Source organism: Aythya fuligula, chromosome 5, assembly GCF_009819795.1.
Source record: "Aythya fuligula isolate bAytFul2 chromosome 5, bAytFul2.pri, whole genome shotgun sequence".
NCBI classification, from domain to species: Eukaryota; Metazoa; Chordata; class Aves; order Anseriformes; family Anatidae; genus Aythya; species Aythya fuligula.
This window is the reverse complement of record NC_045563.1, coordinates 14674070-14694398: the sequence shown is the minus strand read 5'-3', so window position 1 is coordinate 14694398 and position 20329 is coordinate 14674070. Positions and strand designations below refer to the sequence as shown.

The window sequence follows — 20329 nt, the reverse complement described above, 5'->3', positions numbered from 1 at the left end:
GAATCCCTTTTCGTGAACAATATGTATCTTTTGATTTAAAGCACAAGCCTCTCCCCTATACAATACATTTTGAAATGTAAAGGTTAGTCTGGGGAGGTCTGAGTTTTTTGGTTTTGTTTTTTTAGTATTTCCAACACTACAGGACGATGTTACAAATGAAAAACAATGCTGAATATACATCCAAAGATTAAGAAACTATTAAGAAACTGCTTGCAAAAATAAAAAGGGGGGAAAAAAAAAAGACATTTCTCTGAATAGGCTCAATAAAATGCAAGAAGTAAATGCAGGAGTTTAAATGGTGAAAAGTTTAATAATTTGTACAATCTGTATTGCCAACAGTGACAGACACTATAAAATGTTTTACCTTGACAGCATGCGCTCATATAAAAATATATCCTAACTGCATTGCTGTACAATCAGATGATGACAGACAGAATGGAAAATGAAATGAACACTGAAATGCCACTGCTTCTTTTCAGCAATGTCAAAAAAGAAAAAAAAGCATGCAGATTTATACTATTACAGTATACTCCAATTAACTGGATGAACCAAACCAGCAGAAGTGATGTAGTATGGTAACTGTAAATGAAGATGATTCATTGCTACTTACTTGCATTGACTCATCACCACTTCTTGAGAAGGCAGTCAGGTGCCAAACTGCAAACATGGAACTCAATCCTGTGCAAAATGCTCAGCTTTGAGCTCTTACTGAAGTAGTCAGCAAATAATTACTGAAGAAAGTATGATCTGCAGCAAGTATTTTTACATCAGAAAGTATTTCAAGTTGCTCAATGTGCAGGTATTTGTCCCCTCAGAAACATTCTCCTGCTTACAACAAGTCATTTAACCAAAATACCCAGGTCTTCAAAGAAGATTCCAGTAAATGAAAGCCAACTTTGTAATACCACTTGCCACCCAATGCAAGAACTTGTTTGTAAATGGATTTTTGTGTTATTAAAAATAATAAAGCAAACTGTAGTAGTCTTTCCAGCAGAGGGGACATTTTTAAAATCATTTACCCTCCAGACAGATTCTTTGGTGTCCAGAAACAGCTGGTATAATATCAAGATGAATATGCAATAACTATTTTCCTTTGTATGCTCCTATGTGTCCTGTAATACCCACCAGCAAAGTTTTTGCTAGCGGCGGGTATTAAAAAAAGAGAAGGAGGCTACCTCCTGATTACCAGTAGAGATTCAACTCAGACCAAAAGCATCTGATGTCCCTCTTTCAGCAGACATTTGCCCATAGCATTTATGTAGGAGAAGCACAGGATTAGTACAAACTAACGTTCCAGTTGGTCACCCAAAAATTTAAAATTCAAAACGAGTAGTTTTCTATTCAAAAAAGTCTTTTTACTTTTTATCCTCCAGTTTTTGCTGCTATAGGGAATAAAGGTTTATCCTGGCATAGCTAGTGTCTAGCCTTTAAATTTCCCAGAAATGGCACAATGTCAGTTGCTTAATAAAACACTATGGAGACCCTGGTCCCCTATTAAACTGTAAATATCAGTATCCACTTTGATTTTTTGAAGATTTTTTTTTTTTTAAATCCTCTCACCTATCCCCAGTTCAAATGAAATGACACCAAATGCTCATTGACAAATAACTGATGACGCACAATTTAAATTAAAAATATCTTGTGAGAGCAGCAATTTTGCAATAATATGATTTTTAAATAAAAGCAGATTGTTACAAGTTTGTACATAATTTTAACTATGAATTTATGATTTTTTTTATTATTATTATTATTTTTAACTTTGCTTAGGATCCCTCATTCTTAGAAAGACATTTTGGCTACAACTCACAACACAACTGCTGTTTTTCTGAAGAACAGTTATTTTTAGCATTGTTGTTAGTGTAACAGAAGACAAAAGTGTTTTCACATATAACAAGTAGTTTAAACAAAGTTAAGACACTTTTCTTTCTGTAGAATCATCAAATGATGCTCTTGTCAATAATTTGTGTAAGCTTCTAAACCACATAAAGGATAATGCACATTACATTTTATTCACACTATAAAAAAAGCACAATATACAGGCCATATCCTTTAAAGTGCAACACAACAGAACATTTCTGCAACATTCAGTTTCTTCAGAGACCCACAAAAGTAGGTATTTAATATTTAGGAACAAATCCTGTTCATAGGTGTATCAACACTGAATCTAAATTCTGAATGGTTATCAAGCTTGCTCTTTTAAGTGCCACGCTAAAAGCACTGCTTATGACCACTACATGGTATCCTCTTATATACTTCCATATTATATAGCCTTCATGTCTCCCATCCAAAATGAAAGCTTTTACCTTTCAGTCAGTGAAGAGCATCTACAGAGCCCTTTATTGAAGACAGTTCCTTGACTATGCTCAAAAACCATCTCTGAAGAATGCTTAGTTTTGCCATACAGGCCACTGCTTCAGATGGTGTATCTACCAAAAAAAACATGGTAAACAGAATAGAGCAAGCATGTCTCTGAGTTGGCAGCGCATGCTTTGCTATGTTTGGCACTATCTACCAAATGTATTGGTAACACACAGCGTAAGCAAGTACCAATTTGCTTTTCACTTCATAAATATTTTTGGTTGGATGTTTTGCTAATAATAGGTGAAAACCTTGTTTGTTCCTGAGATGAGCATAAAAAACAACTGAGCTTCATCCAAGGCTGCCAATGGGAAAATCCTCTGCATTTCTAGCCTTACTACCCGGCTGCTGAGCCAGATTTTTTTTAATCTCAGTCTTCCCCAAGGCGCCATTTCTGAGACTCCTCTTGACGCACATCTGGCCTGATCTGGTTTCTCATTCCACCTAAAACATTTGAGGTTGCCTCTGTTGCAACAATGAAGGGTTTTACCACAGTTGGTGGAATTTGGCGGAGGACTCCTCCTACTGCTCCAGTTACTCCTCTGTTTTCATGCTCACGAGCAGCAGTCTCATAGATGGTTTGAGCTGTGTCCGTAATTCCCTTTTAGAAATTAATACAAATTAGTTACAGTGAAAAAAGACAAAGCAACCTCTCCTAATTTTAAGTTCAACTTAAAACTGCACAGCATTTATCACTTTTGTATTATAATTGTAATACAGCTATATTTTGACAAATCTGATTTAATTCTTCTGATGAGGCTTAGAATAACACTATTATGAGCTTACAGATGACTATTTCATTTAACTTCTGGTTGCATCCTCACAACTGAAGAACTCTGAAGTCTTGTTCATGATTAACTGTATAACATCTTAATTTGTTTCTCTAATTTTTCTATGCAAGGTTTCTGTTGGTTTAGAACTACTGTTGAAGACAGTCTTGCTAAAAATTAAAACCCATTCATCAGATGGTTAGTTTAAGCTAACATCTGACATTTTATTTGCTTTGTCTTCACATAGTTCTTAAATTATGTTAAGGATGGTTATATTTGCACTCACCTCTTTTACTACACTGTATGCTTTGGCAACACCTTCCCGTAAGTCTACTGGCTGATGAGCCAAACGATGGCGAGGGAATCGTTTTATCTTTTTTGTTTCAATAAAGGTAGGCCCTGGTGATACCATGTCATATGCAGTTTCTGCAGCTGCCTGATGATCGGGAGCAAATGAAAGATAAGCATGAAGTCTTATTTTAACATCCCATATTTAAACTACTTATAAGGTAACATAATTGAAATAAAATGTTTTTTAATGTTACAAACAATAGTCAATTACATCAGGCTAAGGTTTTGCACAAGAACTTCTATATATTGTTACAGCTGCACCAATTACAGAAGTTCCATTATGAAACACTGAATACTGTAGATTTTGGTACTCCCCTCAACCCAGTCCTCCAATTCATGTTACTTCAAAAGCATCCTCCAATATGTAGAAAATGTTTGAGATAAAAACTTGAAACGTTTGAACAATAATGTTTTCTTATACACACACACACACAAAGAGATACTTAATTCCACTCATAAATAATATTTTTTCGTTATGCATGTTCATACTTTGGCACTTATACCATGTTTGCAAAATTAGGTGGTAAAAGTGTATTGTCATTAGGTATTTGACATTAAGGAACATAACATTGTTACCACTTTGAACCACGACTAGGGTTACTACTATTCTCCCCTCCTACCACCCCCCCCTTCAATAACTAAGCACAGAAAACATGACATTTTCAAAAAATTTTGAACACTTCTTATAATGTCTTTCATGTATTACAATGCAACACGTGCAGCCTGAGTGCTGGGCAATATTTTAACACAATACATGTTGCATCTGATGCTACCATTCTCACCTCACAGACTGCCATAACCTTTGCCCATTCTCTGCTTTGTTTGTACAGCATTCATTTACTCTTATTTTTACACATACTCCCATAGCATTAAGACTTCACATAAAGCACTTGCTAGTGACACTTCTGATTTTCTGTCTAACTCCAGAAGCAATACACTATACCTGTATAGTCTGAACCATTCTGTTTGTCAGCTCCAGTGCTGCCATTGCAGTTGAAGTACCAAAAGATGCTGCTCCTCTTTGAAAGCCTCTTACAATACGGCCATCCTTTCGGTACTGTTCAATTGGTAACCACACCAAGTCTTTCAGACCTTGAACTGAAATGAAGACAGAACATCGCAGTTAGCAAGTTCTCCAAGTTCTCCGTTTGCCTGGAGGGGAAGTAAAAACAAGAGTTAACAGTGTCTTTTTTGTTTATTTTTGTATTTTTTTTTCTTTAGGAAAACAAACCACAAAAAGAAGCAGAAAAACAAAATAACATCAAAAACACAGTGCCATTGTGTGCCTGAATATAAACAAGAATTAGCTTACCTAACTGTACTAGCGAGTGCATAGGCCCTACTCCTCCCAAAATTCCTGGCAGCTGGTTTTTCTTTATATCATTAAGCCATTCACTGATTGCATAGGAGAACAATTTATCCACACCTAATAAGCTGAAGCAAGTAAAATCATTAATATTTTTGAAAAACAAAGAATTTCTGATAAAAGAAATGTATTATTCATGGCAGTATGCAAATGTCATTTAAACAAAAGGGAAACTGATTTCAAGTGTCATGTGTTGTTGCACTTGGCTAAACCAAGAGTTTAATGTTTATAATCATATCCAATTCAAGAGGAAGCAAATGTAAAAAAAAGAGTTTAGCATCAAAAATAGCACATGTATTAGATACCATCCTAAAAACAGATATTCTTCTTGAACTACACCCATTTACAAATATTTATTGATAATAGCTTTTGTGAAATTCAGAAAAAGTTATCGTAAATTATATTAGGCCTACTGAAAATGAAATACTCATTATAAATATTATTAGAAAGTGTCTTGGATTTTAGAAATGTGTCTTATTGGATAATTTGCTTTCTGATTGCTGTATTCAGTTATTCACTGTAAACACGTTCTATCTGTAATACAGATGCTAGCTACGATTTGATTAACTTACCCATGTCTGTAACAAAGTCTCTTCAGCTTTAATTCTGAACAGTTTAATTGAGCAAGACCAATAAGAATCCCAGCTAGCGTCCCCTGTAAGTGAAATGTTTTGTTATCATAACAATTTACTCAGCAGCACAATTTGTATATGAGAGACAATTTCATCATCTTGACTCCTATTGGAGATATGTCTGTCTTAACTGATTCTCCACCCCCCATCACTAGTTACAATGCTGTGAATTCCATGTTCAATTAATTTGCAAGTTTTTACATGACTTGCAAAAGATAGAGTAGCTGATTAAGCCAAATTCCAAGGAAAACGTGTAAATAACAAATGATGTAAGCACAGCTCTGGCGTTACTGTTTTCCAGGAGCTCTAGAGCTGCTATTTCACGTTACAATTTCTTTGGTGGTAATGCCAGTTCAAGAAATTGCTGCTTCTACTTGTTTATGTTTTCTTACTGATTTGCCAAGACAGACTACAAATCTGATTCTGCAAACAGTTTTTTATTGTTTGTTTGTTTTTGTCTTGAAATTTGCTCAGTAAACCCAATATGATAACACATAAAACCAACATGATTAACTAATAATTATTTTTAAAAGAGCTTTTTTTAAAAAATAAAAATAAAAAAAAATTGTACAAGGTTCCAACATTGCCAGTGAAGCCCGTATGTTACTAGACCACAAGGGATGGAAATCAAAAGGAAAAAAGGTAACATTGTTCTGGCATTAATGAGATAGAAAATGAAATGCTCAATTCTAGCATCAGACAGTGGTATCAACCTTTGAGGGACACCACAGCTGTGCAGAAAGACTTCCAGCCTGTCACAAAGCTGATAAATATGACTTTCAAGTTTCATTCTGTATTAATCATACCCAGAAGAATCATATCCCTCAATTTTCAGATTACAGATGGAACAAGATTAAGTTTTATTGAAAGTATAAGACAAAAGTGCTCTACAATTCGCAAAACCACATTAATAGTGAGTAGGAAGCATAAAATAGAGTCCAACTCTTAGGAAAAGAGAACTAAATAAACATTGTTTTACAGCATCAATGCTATATACAAACCTGATCCATTGATACATGTTTGCCGTGGTAATCAAGCCGTATCGGAACTTCTGATGTAAAACGAAATTCTCTGAAGATACACAAAGGAATTTTTACAGTAAGAAACAAATCAGAAATAAGATTATTCTTTCAAAATCCTCTAGATACCATGCTAGTGCTTAAGCACTTGAGAATAATCAGACAAAATACAATTGCAAATTTAGCTTTTCTTGGTTTATTAAAATCTAAACAAAGGTAATATTTACAGGAAAATTAACGATCCTGCTCTTTTTAAAATCTTTGTATTATTGGTGCTGTACATGGCACAGCTTTAATTAATTGTATTTTCTTGTGCACAGTATTGTACAAAACTCAGTAATAAATTCATTAATTACCTTCCCATGATAGAAACAAATATATTTGATCTCTATTATCGGTGAATAAACAACTACATTTTGTCTATAAGATGTGATTAGTTTATCATTACCCTTTCTTAAATCAATCAGCAGAACAGTCGTGTGTCTCTGGAAATTGTGTAACAAAAATTTACCTGAAAAATACTGGCTGATCACTGTATGACGTCACTTCTTGTGAGAAATGATGATCATCTCCATTGGCCACATCCATAGGATCAATGGTACCATTTTCAGTTGTTTGCTTGTGTGATGAGAAAGAAATGACAGGACTCGGGTCCTTAAGGCTGCTGACATGCCTGGGCAAACTACATGTAACTTCAGCACCAGGAGATTTTTTAACTGTGATAATAAGAGATTACACAAATTAAACAGACTAATTTTTCCATAGTGATTACAAAAAATCTGTACTTATGCCTTATTTATACCTTAACCTTAGTTAAGCGCTAATACTAATTTGTAATAATTACTAGCGAGACAATATTTGAATTCTCTTAGATATCATTAGAAATCATTACAAGAATCTTTAGTTGAGATTTATGTATCAGCAAAAATAATTCATCCAATTTTAATAGCAACATTGCATAGCACTTCATTATCTATGCATTTCAGTATGATCTCTCAACAGAAATAGGGAAAGGATAGCTGATAAAATAAACTCACAGATATAGACGAAATGTGTATTTAATAATAGAGGAAATGTGTATTTCAATATATATGGGTTTTGAAGTGTCACTTCAAAAAACTGAAGTATCACTTTACACACTTACATTGCATTGCCTATTTGTAAACTTGAGCTCTGTTTCTTCTCAATGGGTTATACAACTTCAGGCAATTAGACAAATATATTCCTTTATGCAAGAGGCATGAAATAATGCATTTGTTTTATCTAACAAGAACTCCTAATTATATACATTCCCCAATTCTTCAGAAGTTCTTATTTAATATACTCCAATTTCAGTGCAGCATGTTATACAGCGGAGCTCCCAAACATTCAGAAAATTTGTTGGTGTTCAAATCAAAAATACCCCAAGTATCTTTTTTAAAAAATAATAATAAAAAAAATTAATTACTAATACTGGGTTTTGGTCACTGTCATAACTACTTCTATACATGAGATTCACATGTACATTTATAGATACATATACATACTAAAAGAGAAAGAAGAAACATTTTCACGTGAGATATTTTAAAGTGTACCTTCAGGATCGGGAGTAACTAAGAGTTCTACTTCTGTAGACAGGCTTGTGAAAAAGTCTTTCAAGAAAAACAAGGCATCCTAGTGTCAAAAATAAAAATACAATACAAAATAAAATACAATAAGGTTAAAAAAATTAATTAAGAGAACAGAAAAATATCCATTTCTCTAAAAAATATTACCTACAATTCCAGGTCTTCTATCTCCATAGAGATACGAAAAAAACACATTCCCTTATTTTAATCCTTAAGCAGAAGCCACTTTGAAATCTAGGTCATAAACTGTGGAGGCCCTCTTGGTCCTTGCCCCCTGCTACATATAATAGGATTGCATTATGTATATAATTCTGTTTTAAAATGCCAGGGTTGTTTTCATCATCTCTACACTCATTTTGAAGCCTGTACCAGAATTCAAGTGTTTTAAAGGCTATAAATATTCCTTTGATTTCCAGTAAAAGGGTATTCAAGCCTAGTTATATTCATTTATACTAATACCGTCAATTTCAGACAAATAATTTCAGATCAGATGTCAATATTACTTCCTTAAAAGGCATTAATAACTCTGTGGTTGCTAAATGTTTTGTTAATGTCTTCATGTTATAACATCTAATTTTCTTTTTTGACAGATGGTGCCTTATTCATCCTATGATTAATGACATATGGGCATTATTCTCTTTCCTTTTTTTGTTTCTAACTTATCAGCAGACAGCCTAAGAAATAACAAGAATTTCTGACATGATTGCATACAGCCTTGTGCTTCTGGGAAAGCTGTGGTTTATTTTGCAGAAGTTGTAAAGGTGAATTCAGTTATGGTACAAAACAGAAGAGTTACAAAGAAGGTATGTATTTCCTCACTAGATGGCAGTATTTCTGTACTATTTTTCTCTACGAAATTATTACAAACAATACAGAGTAGAATTCTTCTATGAATAAAAGGAAAATCTGGTCTCTAACATGTACTGAAGGCTCGCTAAAGAATGTCAAACAATTTCTCTTGTTTCTGTTCTCCATGCCACTGCAGTTGATAAGGAGAGCAAACACTTCACAGTAGAGAAGCGAGTCCTCAAGTGTTGACTGCCCTTGACTAAAATAGTGTGAACAGCTTCTAGGTTAATGATTAATTTTTTTTTTCAGTTAAAAACAACTAAACTACCTCATTAGCAAACAAAGCAAGATTGTCCACATATAACATATGCTTTTAAGTCGTCACCATTTCAAGACACAGAGACCACCAGAAATCTCAGAAGATGAACTGGTAGTCTCATGAAAAAACCTATATAGATATTTTTAGTTTCTAAACGTAAAAAGTCTAGCCTCTATAATAGCTGGAAAACAAGGCAAGTTCCAACACAGATATAAACAGAGAAGCAGAGATCTAAAGATATCTGTGATCATAAATGAAAATGTACCAAACTGAGAATTAATTCCATAGAAACCAGTGTGATGGTCACAAGTATTTGGGGGAAAGCACAACACCATCAAATATGTGTGTGTATATTATATATATATAAATATATAAAAGTGTATTTCATTATCACAACCAACCTGGTCAATGTTGAGGCGAAGTGGCATTAGTGAAACGCGTAAACAACATTCCTGTGGGGATCTGCCAGACTCTGGACGGACATGCAATGCTTTAACTGTTAACTGAGGAACAGCAACAAGATAAGTAAGTAGTAACATTCACAGTTATTAAATTTCAGAACACTCGCTAGGACAAATATTTACTGCAAAAGTTCTGTACTGATCTGATTTCACTTGCCAAAGTGAAATCTTTTGCTAAAGCCAATATAGAATAAGTAGCTTATTTTAATTTCACTTTTACACCAATAATAAGGAAACTCTAAAAAATTAAATTCATAAATTACAGAAGCAGTAAGACTATAAAATTCTGCATGTGCTGCGAAATCTAAGAATACACACACAAGCAATGTTTGTTCAAAACCAAAATCTGAAAGCTGTTGAAGTAGTCCTGCACATATACCTTCTAAAAATGACAGAACCTTAAGAAAATTAGTATCTCACATACTAATATTCAAGTTGACTTTTCCATTAGTTTTAATATTCAAAGGAGACAAGAAAATAACTACCAAAATAAGTTATATCACTTCATTGTTCCACGATCTCGTGCTTCATGCCCCTTCTTCTGCAATATTAAGAGTATTATGCATCTTCCACAATGACAGTCCAACCACTATAATTATAGCGAATTAAAATTTTCCATAAACATACCATGTTTGAATGCGCTTTTCTGGGCATCTCCTTACTACAGTAGAGGTAAAGAAATTTATTCATCTGTGATGTAGCTAAGCGGTCTCTAATCTCCAGGTCTTGAACAATAAAAACCTGACGTGACACTGGCTGTTCCAACAGATTGGATTCGCCTTCTGCACCACCTGGAGGGTATACCTCATGCTGGAATTTCACCTTTTAATACATTAAGAAAAACAACATAATCAGCTTCAGTGATAGCAAAGTTTTAACAACAGAATAGTACTTGAACAGCAAACAAACAAAAAAACAAACTTTAAAGCTCAGTCTGTTTTAAATTTGCAGTAGTAACAGGTCTTCTGAAAACCACTCAGATTTTTCAATACCTAACATTAGAAATCTTTCAATTCCTATTTGTGCACATATTCATATTTTAGTATGTCAATTCAAACCACAACAAAGAGTCAGTGGTGTTAAATGAAGTGCAAGTTTTGCTTTTCATTTTAATATGGACTCTGCTTTTTCCTCTCAATCCTGTAGCTGCATCTCCTTTCTTACAAATCATGCCTTGTCTTAACTCCCATAGCATGCTTGTCTGCAAGTTGTCTGGGGTAGGCCAGAACAGTGGCTTTTACTGGCCAGATACCAAGATTTTACACTGTGCCCTGTAATCCACATAAATGTGATACCATTGTAAGTGTTGACAAGATTAGTTGATCATAAATACTGTTAATAAACTTCCCAATTTTTACAGCATTTTCTTCTCTTTGAGTTCTTGTTTAAATATAGTTATTATTATACAGCCTTGCACAACATTAAGAAGTATGAAAAAACTTTAAACCTCAGTACTAACACTAAATACCTACTCATTAAATACCTGCAAATTAAGAAACATTATATTTCCATATATTAAATTTTCCACATGGAATATTAAACTCTTCCTGTTTACCTCTTTTTTATTGCAATGCCATGCTTTGCCAAAAAGAATAAAATAAGATTTCCCAAAAATATTTGATACTAATCGTATCAAAGTGCTAATGTCATCACATGAATTTTAAACTCCAGAAGAACACACAGATTATAAAAGGCATGCAGTTTTATGTAGTACCTTTTCACGTTTATGAAAGTGTTTGAGAAAACTTTATTTTAAAATGTTCTGTTATTGATCCCTTTAACATAAGATTTGGTTAACTCCTTGCCAATATTCTTCATAGCACCTGAATCATGCACCTAGTTTCTACTAGTTTCTAATCAGGCTTCAAAACAATAGCAACATAATTATTCCTGAAGGGTGGTAAATAATGTTATATCATGATATCGTTGCTGTGTTTCCCATAAGTGGATGTTGTTTAATAACCAGTTGTCAAATGGTACACCGAATGTTTCAACAGATCTACATCCCAATTATTTTGCTAAACGTTGAATTTCATAATAGGTGTATTAATTCAGAGTAGAACTGAAGACAGAAAAATAGAACAGCAGCTGTACAACATGGTGAAAACAAACTTTCAGAGTATTATAATAGGTTTCCTCCATGTTTGGAAACAGGTTCAGTTAGCAACCAAGCAATACTCTGCTAGAACAAATATATTTATTGTTAAACACATCTACCACTTTCAATGTGCTTGCTTAGATGTAAATAGAATTGCGTATGCTTTCTTCCACTGGCATCTAGTGGAAAGCTGATATTAAACCAATATAATATGTGAACATATTCACACACAGTCGTTCACCTTGCTCAATTGTATTTCCATTAGGAAATCTGGGTTTCTTCCTCTTCCCCCAGATGCTGTACTCCTTCCATGCCTTGTTGGTGTATGAGAAGGAGAACTATGGGGACTTCTGCGGAAATAAAAGAAAAAGAAAGTACACTTTCCTAGTCTGAGTTTAAAGCCATCTCACTGTAAGTCCAACTCTAAGAATGTGCATGTTTCACTAGTATTTTGTGGGTTACAAGACAAAAAAGAAACTGAAAGTTGTTTTACTGTTTACCAAAACAAAATCCTTTCTTCTTAATTGCTCAAGTAATGCATACTTAAAGTGCTAGGTGTATGTTTCCTATCAAATTCACTTTAATAAAACATTTCCTTAATTCTGGCCATGAAAGTATTAATTCCTCTTTAGCATATGTGACATCGGTAAGATCAGACTCCAGCCATCACAGTCTCTTACACTCACTGCTTAAATACCAAACTGCTTAGGAAAATTTAAGTTTTCAAGTAACCCTTAAAAGCAAACCCATCCCTCCACCCTCAAAAAAGAAAAACGAACAAAAAAATGACACACAAAAAAAAAAACAAACAAACCAGCTTGCTTGGGTTAAGACATGGAAAAAATACAACAAGCTAAACCAAATAACAACATTCCTTAATGTGAAGGAAGCAAAGGAACAAGGGAGGTAAACTTGAGGTTAATCTCACTATAAAATCTCAAAGGGAAATAAAGTACTTTAAAATGTTCTAATGTACAAAACCACGTCAAACACTTACATGAAACTTTTAGCTGGAGATGTTGGTGGTGCAGTCCCAAAATCCCTTCCACCATAAAGATGCCAAATAAGAGAGATTTCCTTCACAACATAGCGTACCAGAGGAACGGGAAAATGAAGGGGAGCTTTGCTTGTATCTGTTTTTTTCATAGGTTGGCTGAAATGATTTTCCCTTATAATAATTGCATCATCAACCATTTTTTTTATTACTGGTTCTTCTTCTTTGTCCTAAAAAAAGAACATAATATTGAGAAGGTGAAATTCACGTTCTTTATTGACATGTCTAATTCTTTCCTTTGAAGAGAAAAAAAGACGATTCTGTACTGTTTTCTGAAGCTTACACAACACGGCTTTGTTTAGGAATGATTCTTACAGAGTAACATAGATACACATAAGAATAACATAGAAGCTGAGAAGTTTAAAATAATAACTCCTCATCCAAACTAAAATCAAAATAAAACATTTTGAGGTGAAACAAACAAGCAAAGAAACATATATATATACACACACACACACCATATGCACATGGAAGAGTTCAGACTACTGTGCTAGCTCAAAGACAATATGTCAAATACATCTTCTATTCAGGAATCCAAAACTACTTCTATTAAGCAGAATACAACCAGACGTGATACAAAGAACATGAACACAAGCTGCTTTCAAAGAGTTCGAATACAGTTTCTTAAAACTTTTAATGCAGTGGGCAGGTAGTAGCGTGAAGTGACAGACAAGCTTTTCTTTGAGGTTTGTAGAACTTTATGCCCGTTAAAGCACTGAAAGCTTAGACTACAACAAAAATGAATAAAATGTTAAAGACTTGGGAAGATATTATTTTGATAAGTATAGTAATTTTTTACAACTTTTTTTTTAAACTATGCTATTATTGTAAAGCCAAAATAGCAATAATAAATCATAAATAAAATGTAGAAGAACTACCAATATACTTTGACATAATACTCAGATCACAGAACGATTATATATTGCTGATATTGAAAAATTATATATGTATTTGGAAATAGCTGCGTTTATTCCCAACAGTACGTGAGGTCCTTGCACACAAAAATTTCTGTGATACTGTGTCCACTAATATATAAAATACTCACTTCTCAATGAGAAAGCCACCAACAAAAATCAACCAAAAAGCCCCCCCAAAAAACACTATGAAGTCTAATTTCTCCTTGTCTTATATAAGCTTTCCTCTGACCCCGTTTACTTTAAAAAAAAAATCCTTAAGTAATTCTTAAAACTTCTTACAGCAACAGCGACTTTGGGGGCGAAAAGAATGCAGAAGTCATCACTTTCTGCAGGGACATCTCCCACAGCTTCATTTATCAAGTGATGAGTGAATGAAGCATAAGTGGGGCTTGAATCTTGTGAAGCATTTCCACTTTCATCTGGAAACAGGAAGAGATCTGAGCAAGATGGCTCCTGAGTTTGTGACCTGTCATCCAAAACACCTGGGAGGTGAAGAACAGTAGAAAAAACATGTTTCAATGGAAAAAGCTTTATAAAATATGAAAATATGAACAAAGTAACTTAACACTTAAAACTCACTCCATCATCAAGAGAAATTGCTTATATATTTATAATAGGAATTGATTCAAGATAATTTTCAAAAATTAACCTACTGTACAATTGAAACAATTACAATTTAATCATATCTAGTTACTAGTAGAGATGTACTAACAAAATAAAAAAAAAAGACACAGGTCTTAATATCAGTAACTTTCAGTATCACACTGATTCCTCACATTTCACCACCAAAACAAGAACAGACATTGTGGAAATAAATATTACCACTATTTGCAATACAAAATCCTTAGTCAATTTAAACCTGGATTTAGAGCTAACCAGAATGTAGAAGTTATAATCTTGCAATTAAATCGATGATCTTGTTCTGTCTGCTAATTAAAAAATTGCCTCATACCTTCAAATTCTTTCTGTGTCTCGGAACTGTACTATCCTCCTGAACTACCTTTGTATACAAAATGGAAGTCTGTGATTCCTCCGTATCACAGTATGCCATACAAACTTACACCTGTGCTAACATACTTCTAGAATATTTGAGGTCTTTTATAGTGTCCTATAAAGCCAGATTCCTTCCTTGCTGTCTTCACTATCTCGCTAATGTGTAACTATCCAGAACATTAAATTACTTTTGCATTACTGTTACTAACAGTGAGAATCTGGTACTCAATAGTTAGATGACTTCAGACATTAAAGGCACATTCTCATTATTGCTGCAGCATCTCAATATACATGAAACTTTCAATCCCACTTTCCACTCACAAAGGTCGTTCTTTATGTGTACTTATGCCTCCAGAGGATTCTTACCATTAGACTCCGGCCTGATGGCAGACGCAGTCTGATGAGTCTCAATTTCCTCCATAGCATCACTCATCAAATCCCTTAAAATCTGTTGTTCTGATTCAGCAAGGGCTGGTCCATGTGAAGAGGGTTGGCTAAAAGTCTCTACCTATAGGAGATGAACTATACAGTCATACCTTAAAAAGTAACTGCAACATCACAGTAAACAAGATTTTGCTATATGTCTTGAAATATGGCTGTTAAACTAAGATAACCAACCTGTTAGGGTTAGGGTAACCTAGCAGTTAGATAACCTAACCCACAGTTTCATCAGGTGAGCTGAAACTATCAGCTAGACAATTCATAAAATAGATTAGAAAATTATGATTCAGGATATTTCACAGAATCATGGAATCATTTAGGTTGAAAAATGCTATTGCAACTTTTGGGTCATCAGAGAACTTGGACAGCTCATATGTATCCTGGAATTTGTTTAGGAGGGATATGAATAAAGTACAATAGGTAAACAGCACATAATATTTAAGCTATCAGGTAGTGATCAAAGTGGGGGGGGGAAGGGAAGGGGAAGGGAGGTAGTATTTTACTCTCAAACTTTTTTTTTTTATTTAGATAAAATAAGTTAATTTCTTGTTAACTTAAGAATTTCTCATATTCTTTGGAAACAGGACATGGATATCAAAACTAAAACATATTACCAGGAAGTGTAGAGTTAAGTCAGTGTTACTTTATACCTTCATTTTCGGCTTGCTAACTCCGCATTTAATCTCTGTCTTAGTGGGAGGATGTAAATCACCGTAACTTGCAATGTATTGTATAAGATTCATTAGTGCAGCACATGAATCAGAGCAGGTGCGAATATGGATTACATCACTGGAACAATGCAGCTCAAAACGTGGTTTAGTCTAGATAAGAAACACGTAAGAATATTCTTAAAACCGTTCTAAGGTTGCATAAAAATAGCTTCTATACACAGATTTTTTAAATTAGTTGAACTAGTCAAAATGGACTTAAAAAATAGTACATGTAAGCTGAAAAAAACAGATTCTAAGTGTAATAAAGTAATTTTCAAATCACATATCTGTCCTGCAGACTTTTTTTTTTAAAGTTGTGATTAACTACTTACTCTTTCCCCCTCAGAATCAGATTTTACTGTTGTAATAGTTAGTTCCAGCAATCCCATATCCATAACACGAACATAATCTGAAAGACAATGTGTTTAAAAAAGAAAGTACTATACTTAAACATTTCCTTACTATGCATTTTTGGTTATTAAACAATTAGAAATAGTATAAGCATAAAAAAAAGGATCTTTTTGCCAAAATCTTTTATATTTCTGTATTTCCTTCAAATATGAAAAGTCACGAGTTCAAGTATCAGCTATGCAAAATGAGAATTCAAAAATTTTCAGTCCAATGCATAACCCCCACAGCCACCATCTGTGCGCAATTTAATCTCTAAGATATTTATCCTCATCCCACCCATAAGAGTTAGAGATAGAGGCACACAGAAGCTGGGTGACTTAGCATCTCAGGAGTTTTTTAGCCGAAGTAGGAGAGAGAGCACATTTTAATACTGCAGTAATCCTTCAGTACCACAAATAACTTATTTCCCCTCTTTCATGTTTAAACACAGTAAGCACACCTTTATTCCATCCTTCATTAGGGACCTCTTACCTAAACTAAATACACCCATTTGTGCACACAGGGCTTCATTATTTTTGCAATTTATTTTTAAATATTGCTGTAAGCTACTCAGTCCTAATGGTTGTTACTGTATGAATGAGAGTAAAATAGTCGATATCTTTCTGAAAAGACTACCTAGAATTCCACACCATAAAGCACCTTTCAAGTACAGCTATTGAGAATGTATAACTCATTTTAAGAGCTTCTTTTTCCTATTTCTTTCTGTGCTAACTTCAGATTTTCACAAAATATGCTTTTTTCAAATACCTAATACGCAGCTGTAACAAGAACAAGAGGACTTTCAAGTTTCTGTTCTCTGACATGCTTCTGCAACTACAAATCCAAACAAGAACACTCATTTTCATCAACACCACATTACTCATTCATATTCAACTTGCTGCTCCTTATCTTCTCAGATCTTCTTCAGTAACTCATATATGCTGAATATTCCTGTAATTTTATTTCTTTATGTACTATCAGAAATTGAGCAATTGATTACAGTTGTTAGAAAGGTCCTTACCTCTATGGAGGTTCACCATAACAGTGTTGCATTTGTCAGACAGATGCAAAGCAGCTTCATCTAAAATTATTCTAAGAGAGAAAAAAAAAAAAAAAAAAAAAAAAAACAGAAATTAAACACAATAAAGAAATGTTGTGCAATTCACCAGAAACAGTATTAAGTTAGTATACAAAAATGTTTTAAAATACAAATATATCTCAGATATCGTAAATCCAAAAATTCTTCACTTCAACATTTCATCATTTCCAAATCCATCAGGTAACTGCGTAACATGGATCTAACAACTGTAACGTTCATTCACCATCACTAAGATATTATTGGCTTTTCAATTTATAAACTTGGGCCTTTCTAGAATAAAAAAAATAATCTGTTTTGGCATGCTAAATTATTAAACAAATACTTCTAGTTTTTTTGTTGTATTGTTTTTGTGTTTTGTGTTGTGGTTGTTTTTTTTAGGAAGTAAAAAGACACATTTTTTTGAAAGGTTATTTATAAGGTTGTATCAATAGAAACAAACAACTTGACAGGTAGCTCACATCAGAGAACCCATCAGGGAGCATGTGCTTACAGTTACTTAAATGTACATTCTGATGTGGATGTGCACAGAATATATATTCAACTTTGAATAAATAGAATAATCCCTATATAATATTCAACTTTGAATAAATAAATAATCCCTATATAATTTGTTAAGTAATTACTTGTCTACATATAAGATTTTTTAAGGATTTGCTAAAGTGCTCCTAATTAAGAAAATACAATTTCAACTTTCAACTGGCTTTATTAAAAATTGCAGAATTGCTAGTAGAACAGAAGTACAGAAGTAATCCAACTATATAATTTATTTAACCTAATAAACAGAATAATTACATCTAATCAGAGTATATTTCAATGGTATATTTTACCAGTGCAAACATTTACACAATATGAGTGCTTCATAGATCAAATAGTAAACAGGCATTACAAATTTCACAGAAGCTTCCACGTTTCACTAAGCACTTCAACTTATACCTGAGGGTAGAAGAGGATTTATCTACTGCAACACTGCTGGAAATGCTGAAAGTTTCAACAGTAAGTAGTGATCTGACCGGCAAAAACAAAGGCCTAACAAGAAACAGAAAAATAAATATATATTAATACTCCATACACGCTTAAAAGTAACTAAGTCTTCCAATTTTCAGACAAATATTTATCCTACTTTAGACTGCTTACACTATTAAGCATTTTTTCCAAACAAGCCTAAATACATGTTCTTAACAACATGCAAACCAGAACATCCCTAAAGAATAAATATGTAGCTGCAGTGCCACCAAGTGACATACACTGGCATTTTATTTACCTGTAATCAAGTGCACAACTCCACAGATGTACGTGAAAAGTTGTAACTGTAGCTGGAGGATTATATCCCAAAACAGGCTCATCAGAAATATTCAAAAAATATAAAATCTGAAAATCACAAACATATTATTATAATATTTCAATATCTGCTAATTTAACAAACAATAATACATTAGAAGAGAGAAAATGTGTAATTGGTATGATAGTAAAATGCTTGATTAGTGCAAGGACCAGGAAGTGAAAGAAGCTCAGATATTTAAAGGTGCTCACCCAGTATATGAATACAGAAAAGCACTGAATGTATATACAGCTAAAGATACAATATCCAAACTTGCAGACAAACGTATGAAAAGACCAATCCACAGACACCTAACTGGCTACTTGTCCAACACCTCCCAATTCATTTCTAAAGCATTTCCCAAATACAACCCCACTCATCTTTCTGCGTCTTTGCTATAAATGTTAGTATTTGCTTTCATATACTGCGGTATCTGTAGTAAGGTAGCCTAAAATGCTTAAAATAGATCCTATCCTCCTCCTTGAGACCTGTCATACTTCTCCCTGTTACACTCTATAAATTCCTCCTTAAAATAATTTCAAGCAGCATGCATACCAGCACAGCTTGGCTTTTTATCATTTTCCCTACCTACTCCATTGGCCAATTTCACTGCCCTCACAGCAATAACTGAGCTCAATAAATAAGCAATATTCACTCGATAACTAAGCGACATCACGTAAAGCAGGCTACAAAAACACGTAAGAGCACTATGTGGAAATAATAGTAACAGATCTGTGTGCAAAGCAACAAATGCAGCTCCATGCAGTTATATAAATAAAAATGAACATAAAAATACACCCACCATATTGAAGAATAAGCATTGTAAGCTTAAACAACAAGGTTTACCATCTGTAATTCGGTATGGCATCCACACAAATAGATGCAACTAGACTGCTACTCTAGTGATGGCACATCTTTGTTTATGCATGTTTACACACAGCTTCACATTCTGGGCTCTCTAGTCTTAACTGCTGTGCTATATATCTGTAACTGATCAATCCAGGCCCTCTGATTCAGAAATATGAATTACTAGCATTTACATAGTCAGCTGCTTACCGCTTCCCCAAATTATTTTCCATCACTGTTATTCAAACAATGCAAAACAGGAAACAGAAGGAATGATGCAAAAGGAATGAGCAAGAGCGAAAAAAATGCAAAAATGGTTTCAGTGCTAGTAGTGGGATTTTTGTTGGGTTGTGGGGTTTTTGTTTGTTTTGATTACTTAAATTGCGTAAGTTGGTAAAATAATAAGACAAAATCTCACACAAAAAAAAAAAAACATTGAGGTTTAGTTTGATATTTAAAGCAATTCTATTAAAAAGTAAGGTATTATGTTGAAGTAATGAAACTGAAATTGAAGATGCAGTTGAAACAACTGTAGCAATCTGACCTGTTCATGCCAGCTTAAGCCTGAAGGCAACACTCTGTGCTGAAGGGTGGCTCCTCTTAGTCCAACAGCAACTAGAAATTCCTGTACAAGAAAGCTGCACGAGTCAATTTACATGAAATGCATGCAACTACTTGAGATTTAGATTGTGAAACAGCCATCCTTCTACTCCTAGAATTGAACACAAGTTGTCCAGACAGAATTGTCCAGATTGGCTAGGATTAAAAATTCAATTCCCAAAACAGAAACC

At 33.8% G+C, this 20329-nt stretch overlaps 1 protein-coding gene across 1 annotated transcript in view; it reads right to left on the bottom strand.

Moving 5' to 3' along the window:
- Positions 1 to 284: 284 nt before the first annotated feature.
- The window catches only part of ATG2B (autophagy related 2B), a 42413-nt gene continuing 22368 nt past the window's right edge, over positions 285 to 20329 (bottom strand). The window contains exons 23-42 of the mRNA XM_032189511.1: positions 20083 to 20163; positions 18636 to 18742; positions 18308 to 18400; positions 17297 to 17367; positions 16218 to 16294; positions 15826 to 15996; positions 15101 to 15242; positions 14021 to 14223; positions 12768 to 12994; positions 12012 to 12120; positions 10300 to 10494; positions 9613 to 9714; positions 8071 to 8149; positions 7008 to 7212; positions 6479 to 6548; positions 5418 to 5500; positions 4792 to 4913; positions 4423 to 4577; positions 3415 to 3564; positions 285 to 2959 (exon numbers count right to left, since the gene is read on the bottom strand). Of these exons, the coding sequence (XP_032045402.1) occupies positions 2729 to 2959; positions 3415 to 3564; positions 4423 to 4577; positions 4792 to 4913; positions 5418 to 5500; positions 6479 to 6548; positions 7008 to 7212; positions 8071 to 8149; positions 9613 to 9714; positions 10300 to 10494; positions 12012 to 12120; positions 12768 to 12994; positions 14021 to 14223; positions 15101 to 15242; positions 15826 to 15996; positions 16218 to 16294; positions 17297 to 17367; positions 18308 to 18400; positions 18636 to 18742; positions 20083 to 20163 (2673 nt within the window). The 3' untranslated portion in view covers positions 285 to 2728. The remainder of the gene's footprint in view (positions 2960 to 3414; positions 3565 to 4422; positions 4578 to 4791; positions 4914 to 5417; positions 5501 to 6478; positions 6549 to 7007; positions 7213 to 8070; positions 8150 to 9612; positions 9715 to 10299; positions 10495 to 12011; positions 12121 to 12767; positions 12995 to 14020; positions 14224 to 15100; positions 15243 to 15825; positions 15997 to 16217; positions 16295 to 17296; positions 17368 to 18307; positions 18401 to 18635; positions 18743 to 20082; positions 20164 to 20329) is intronic.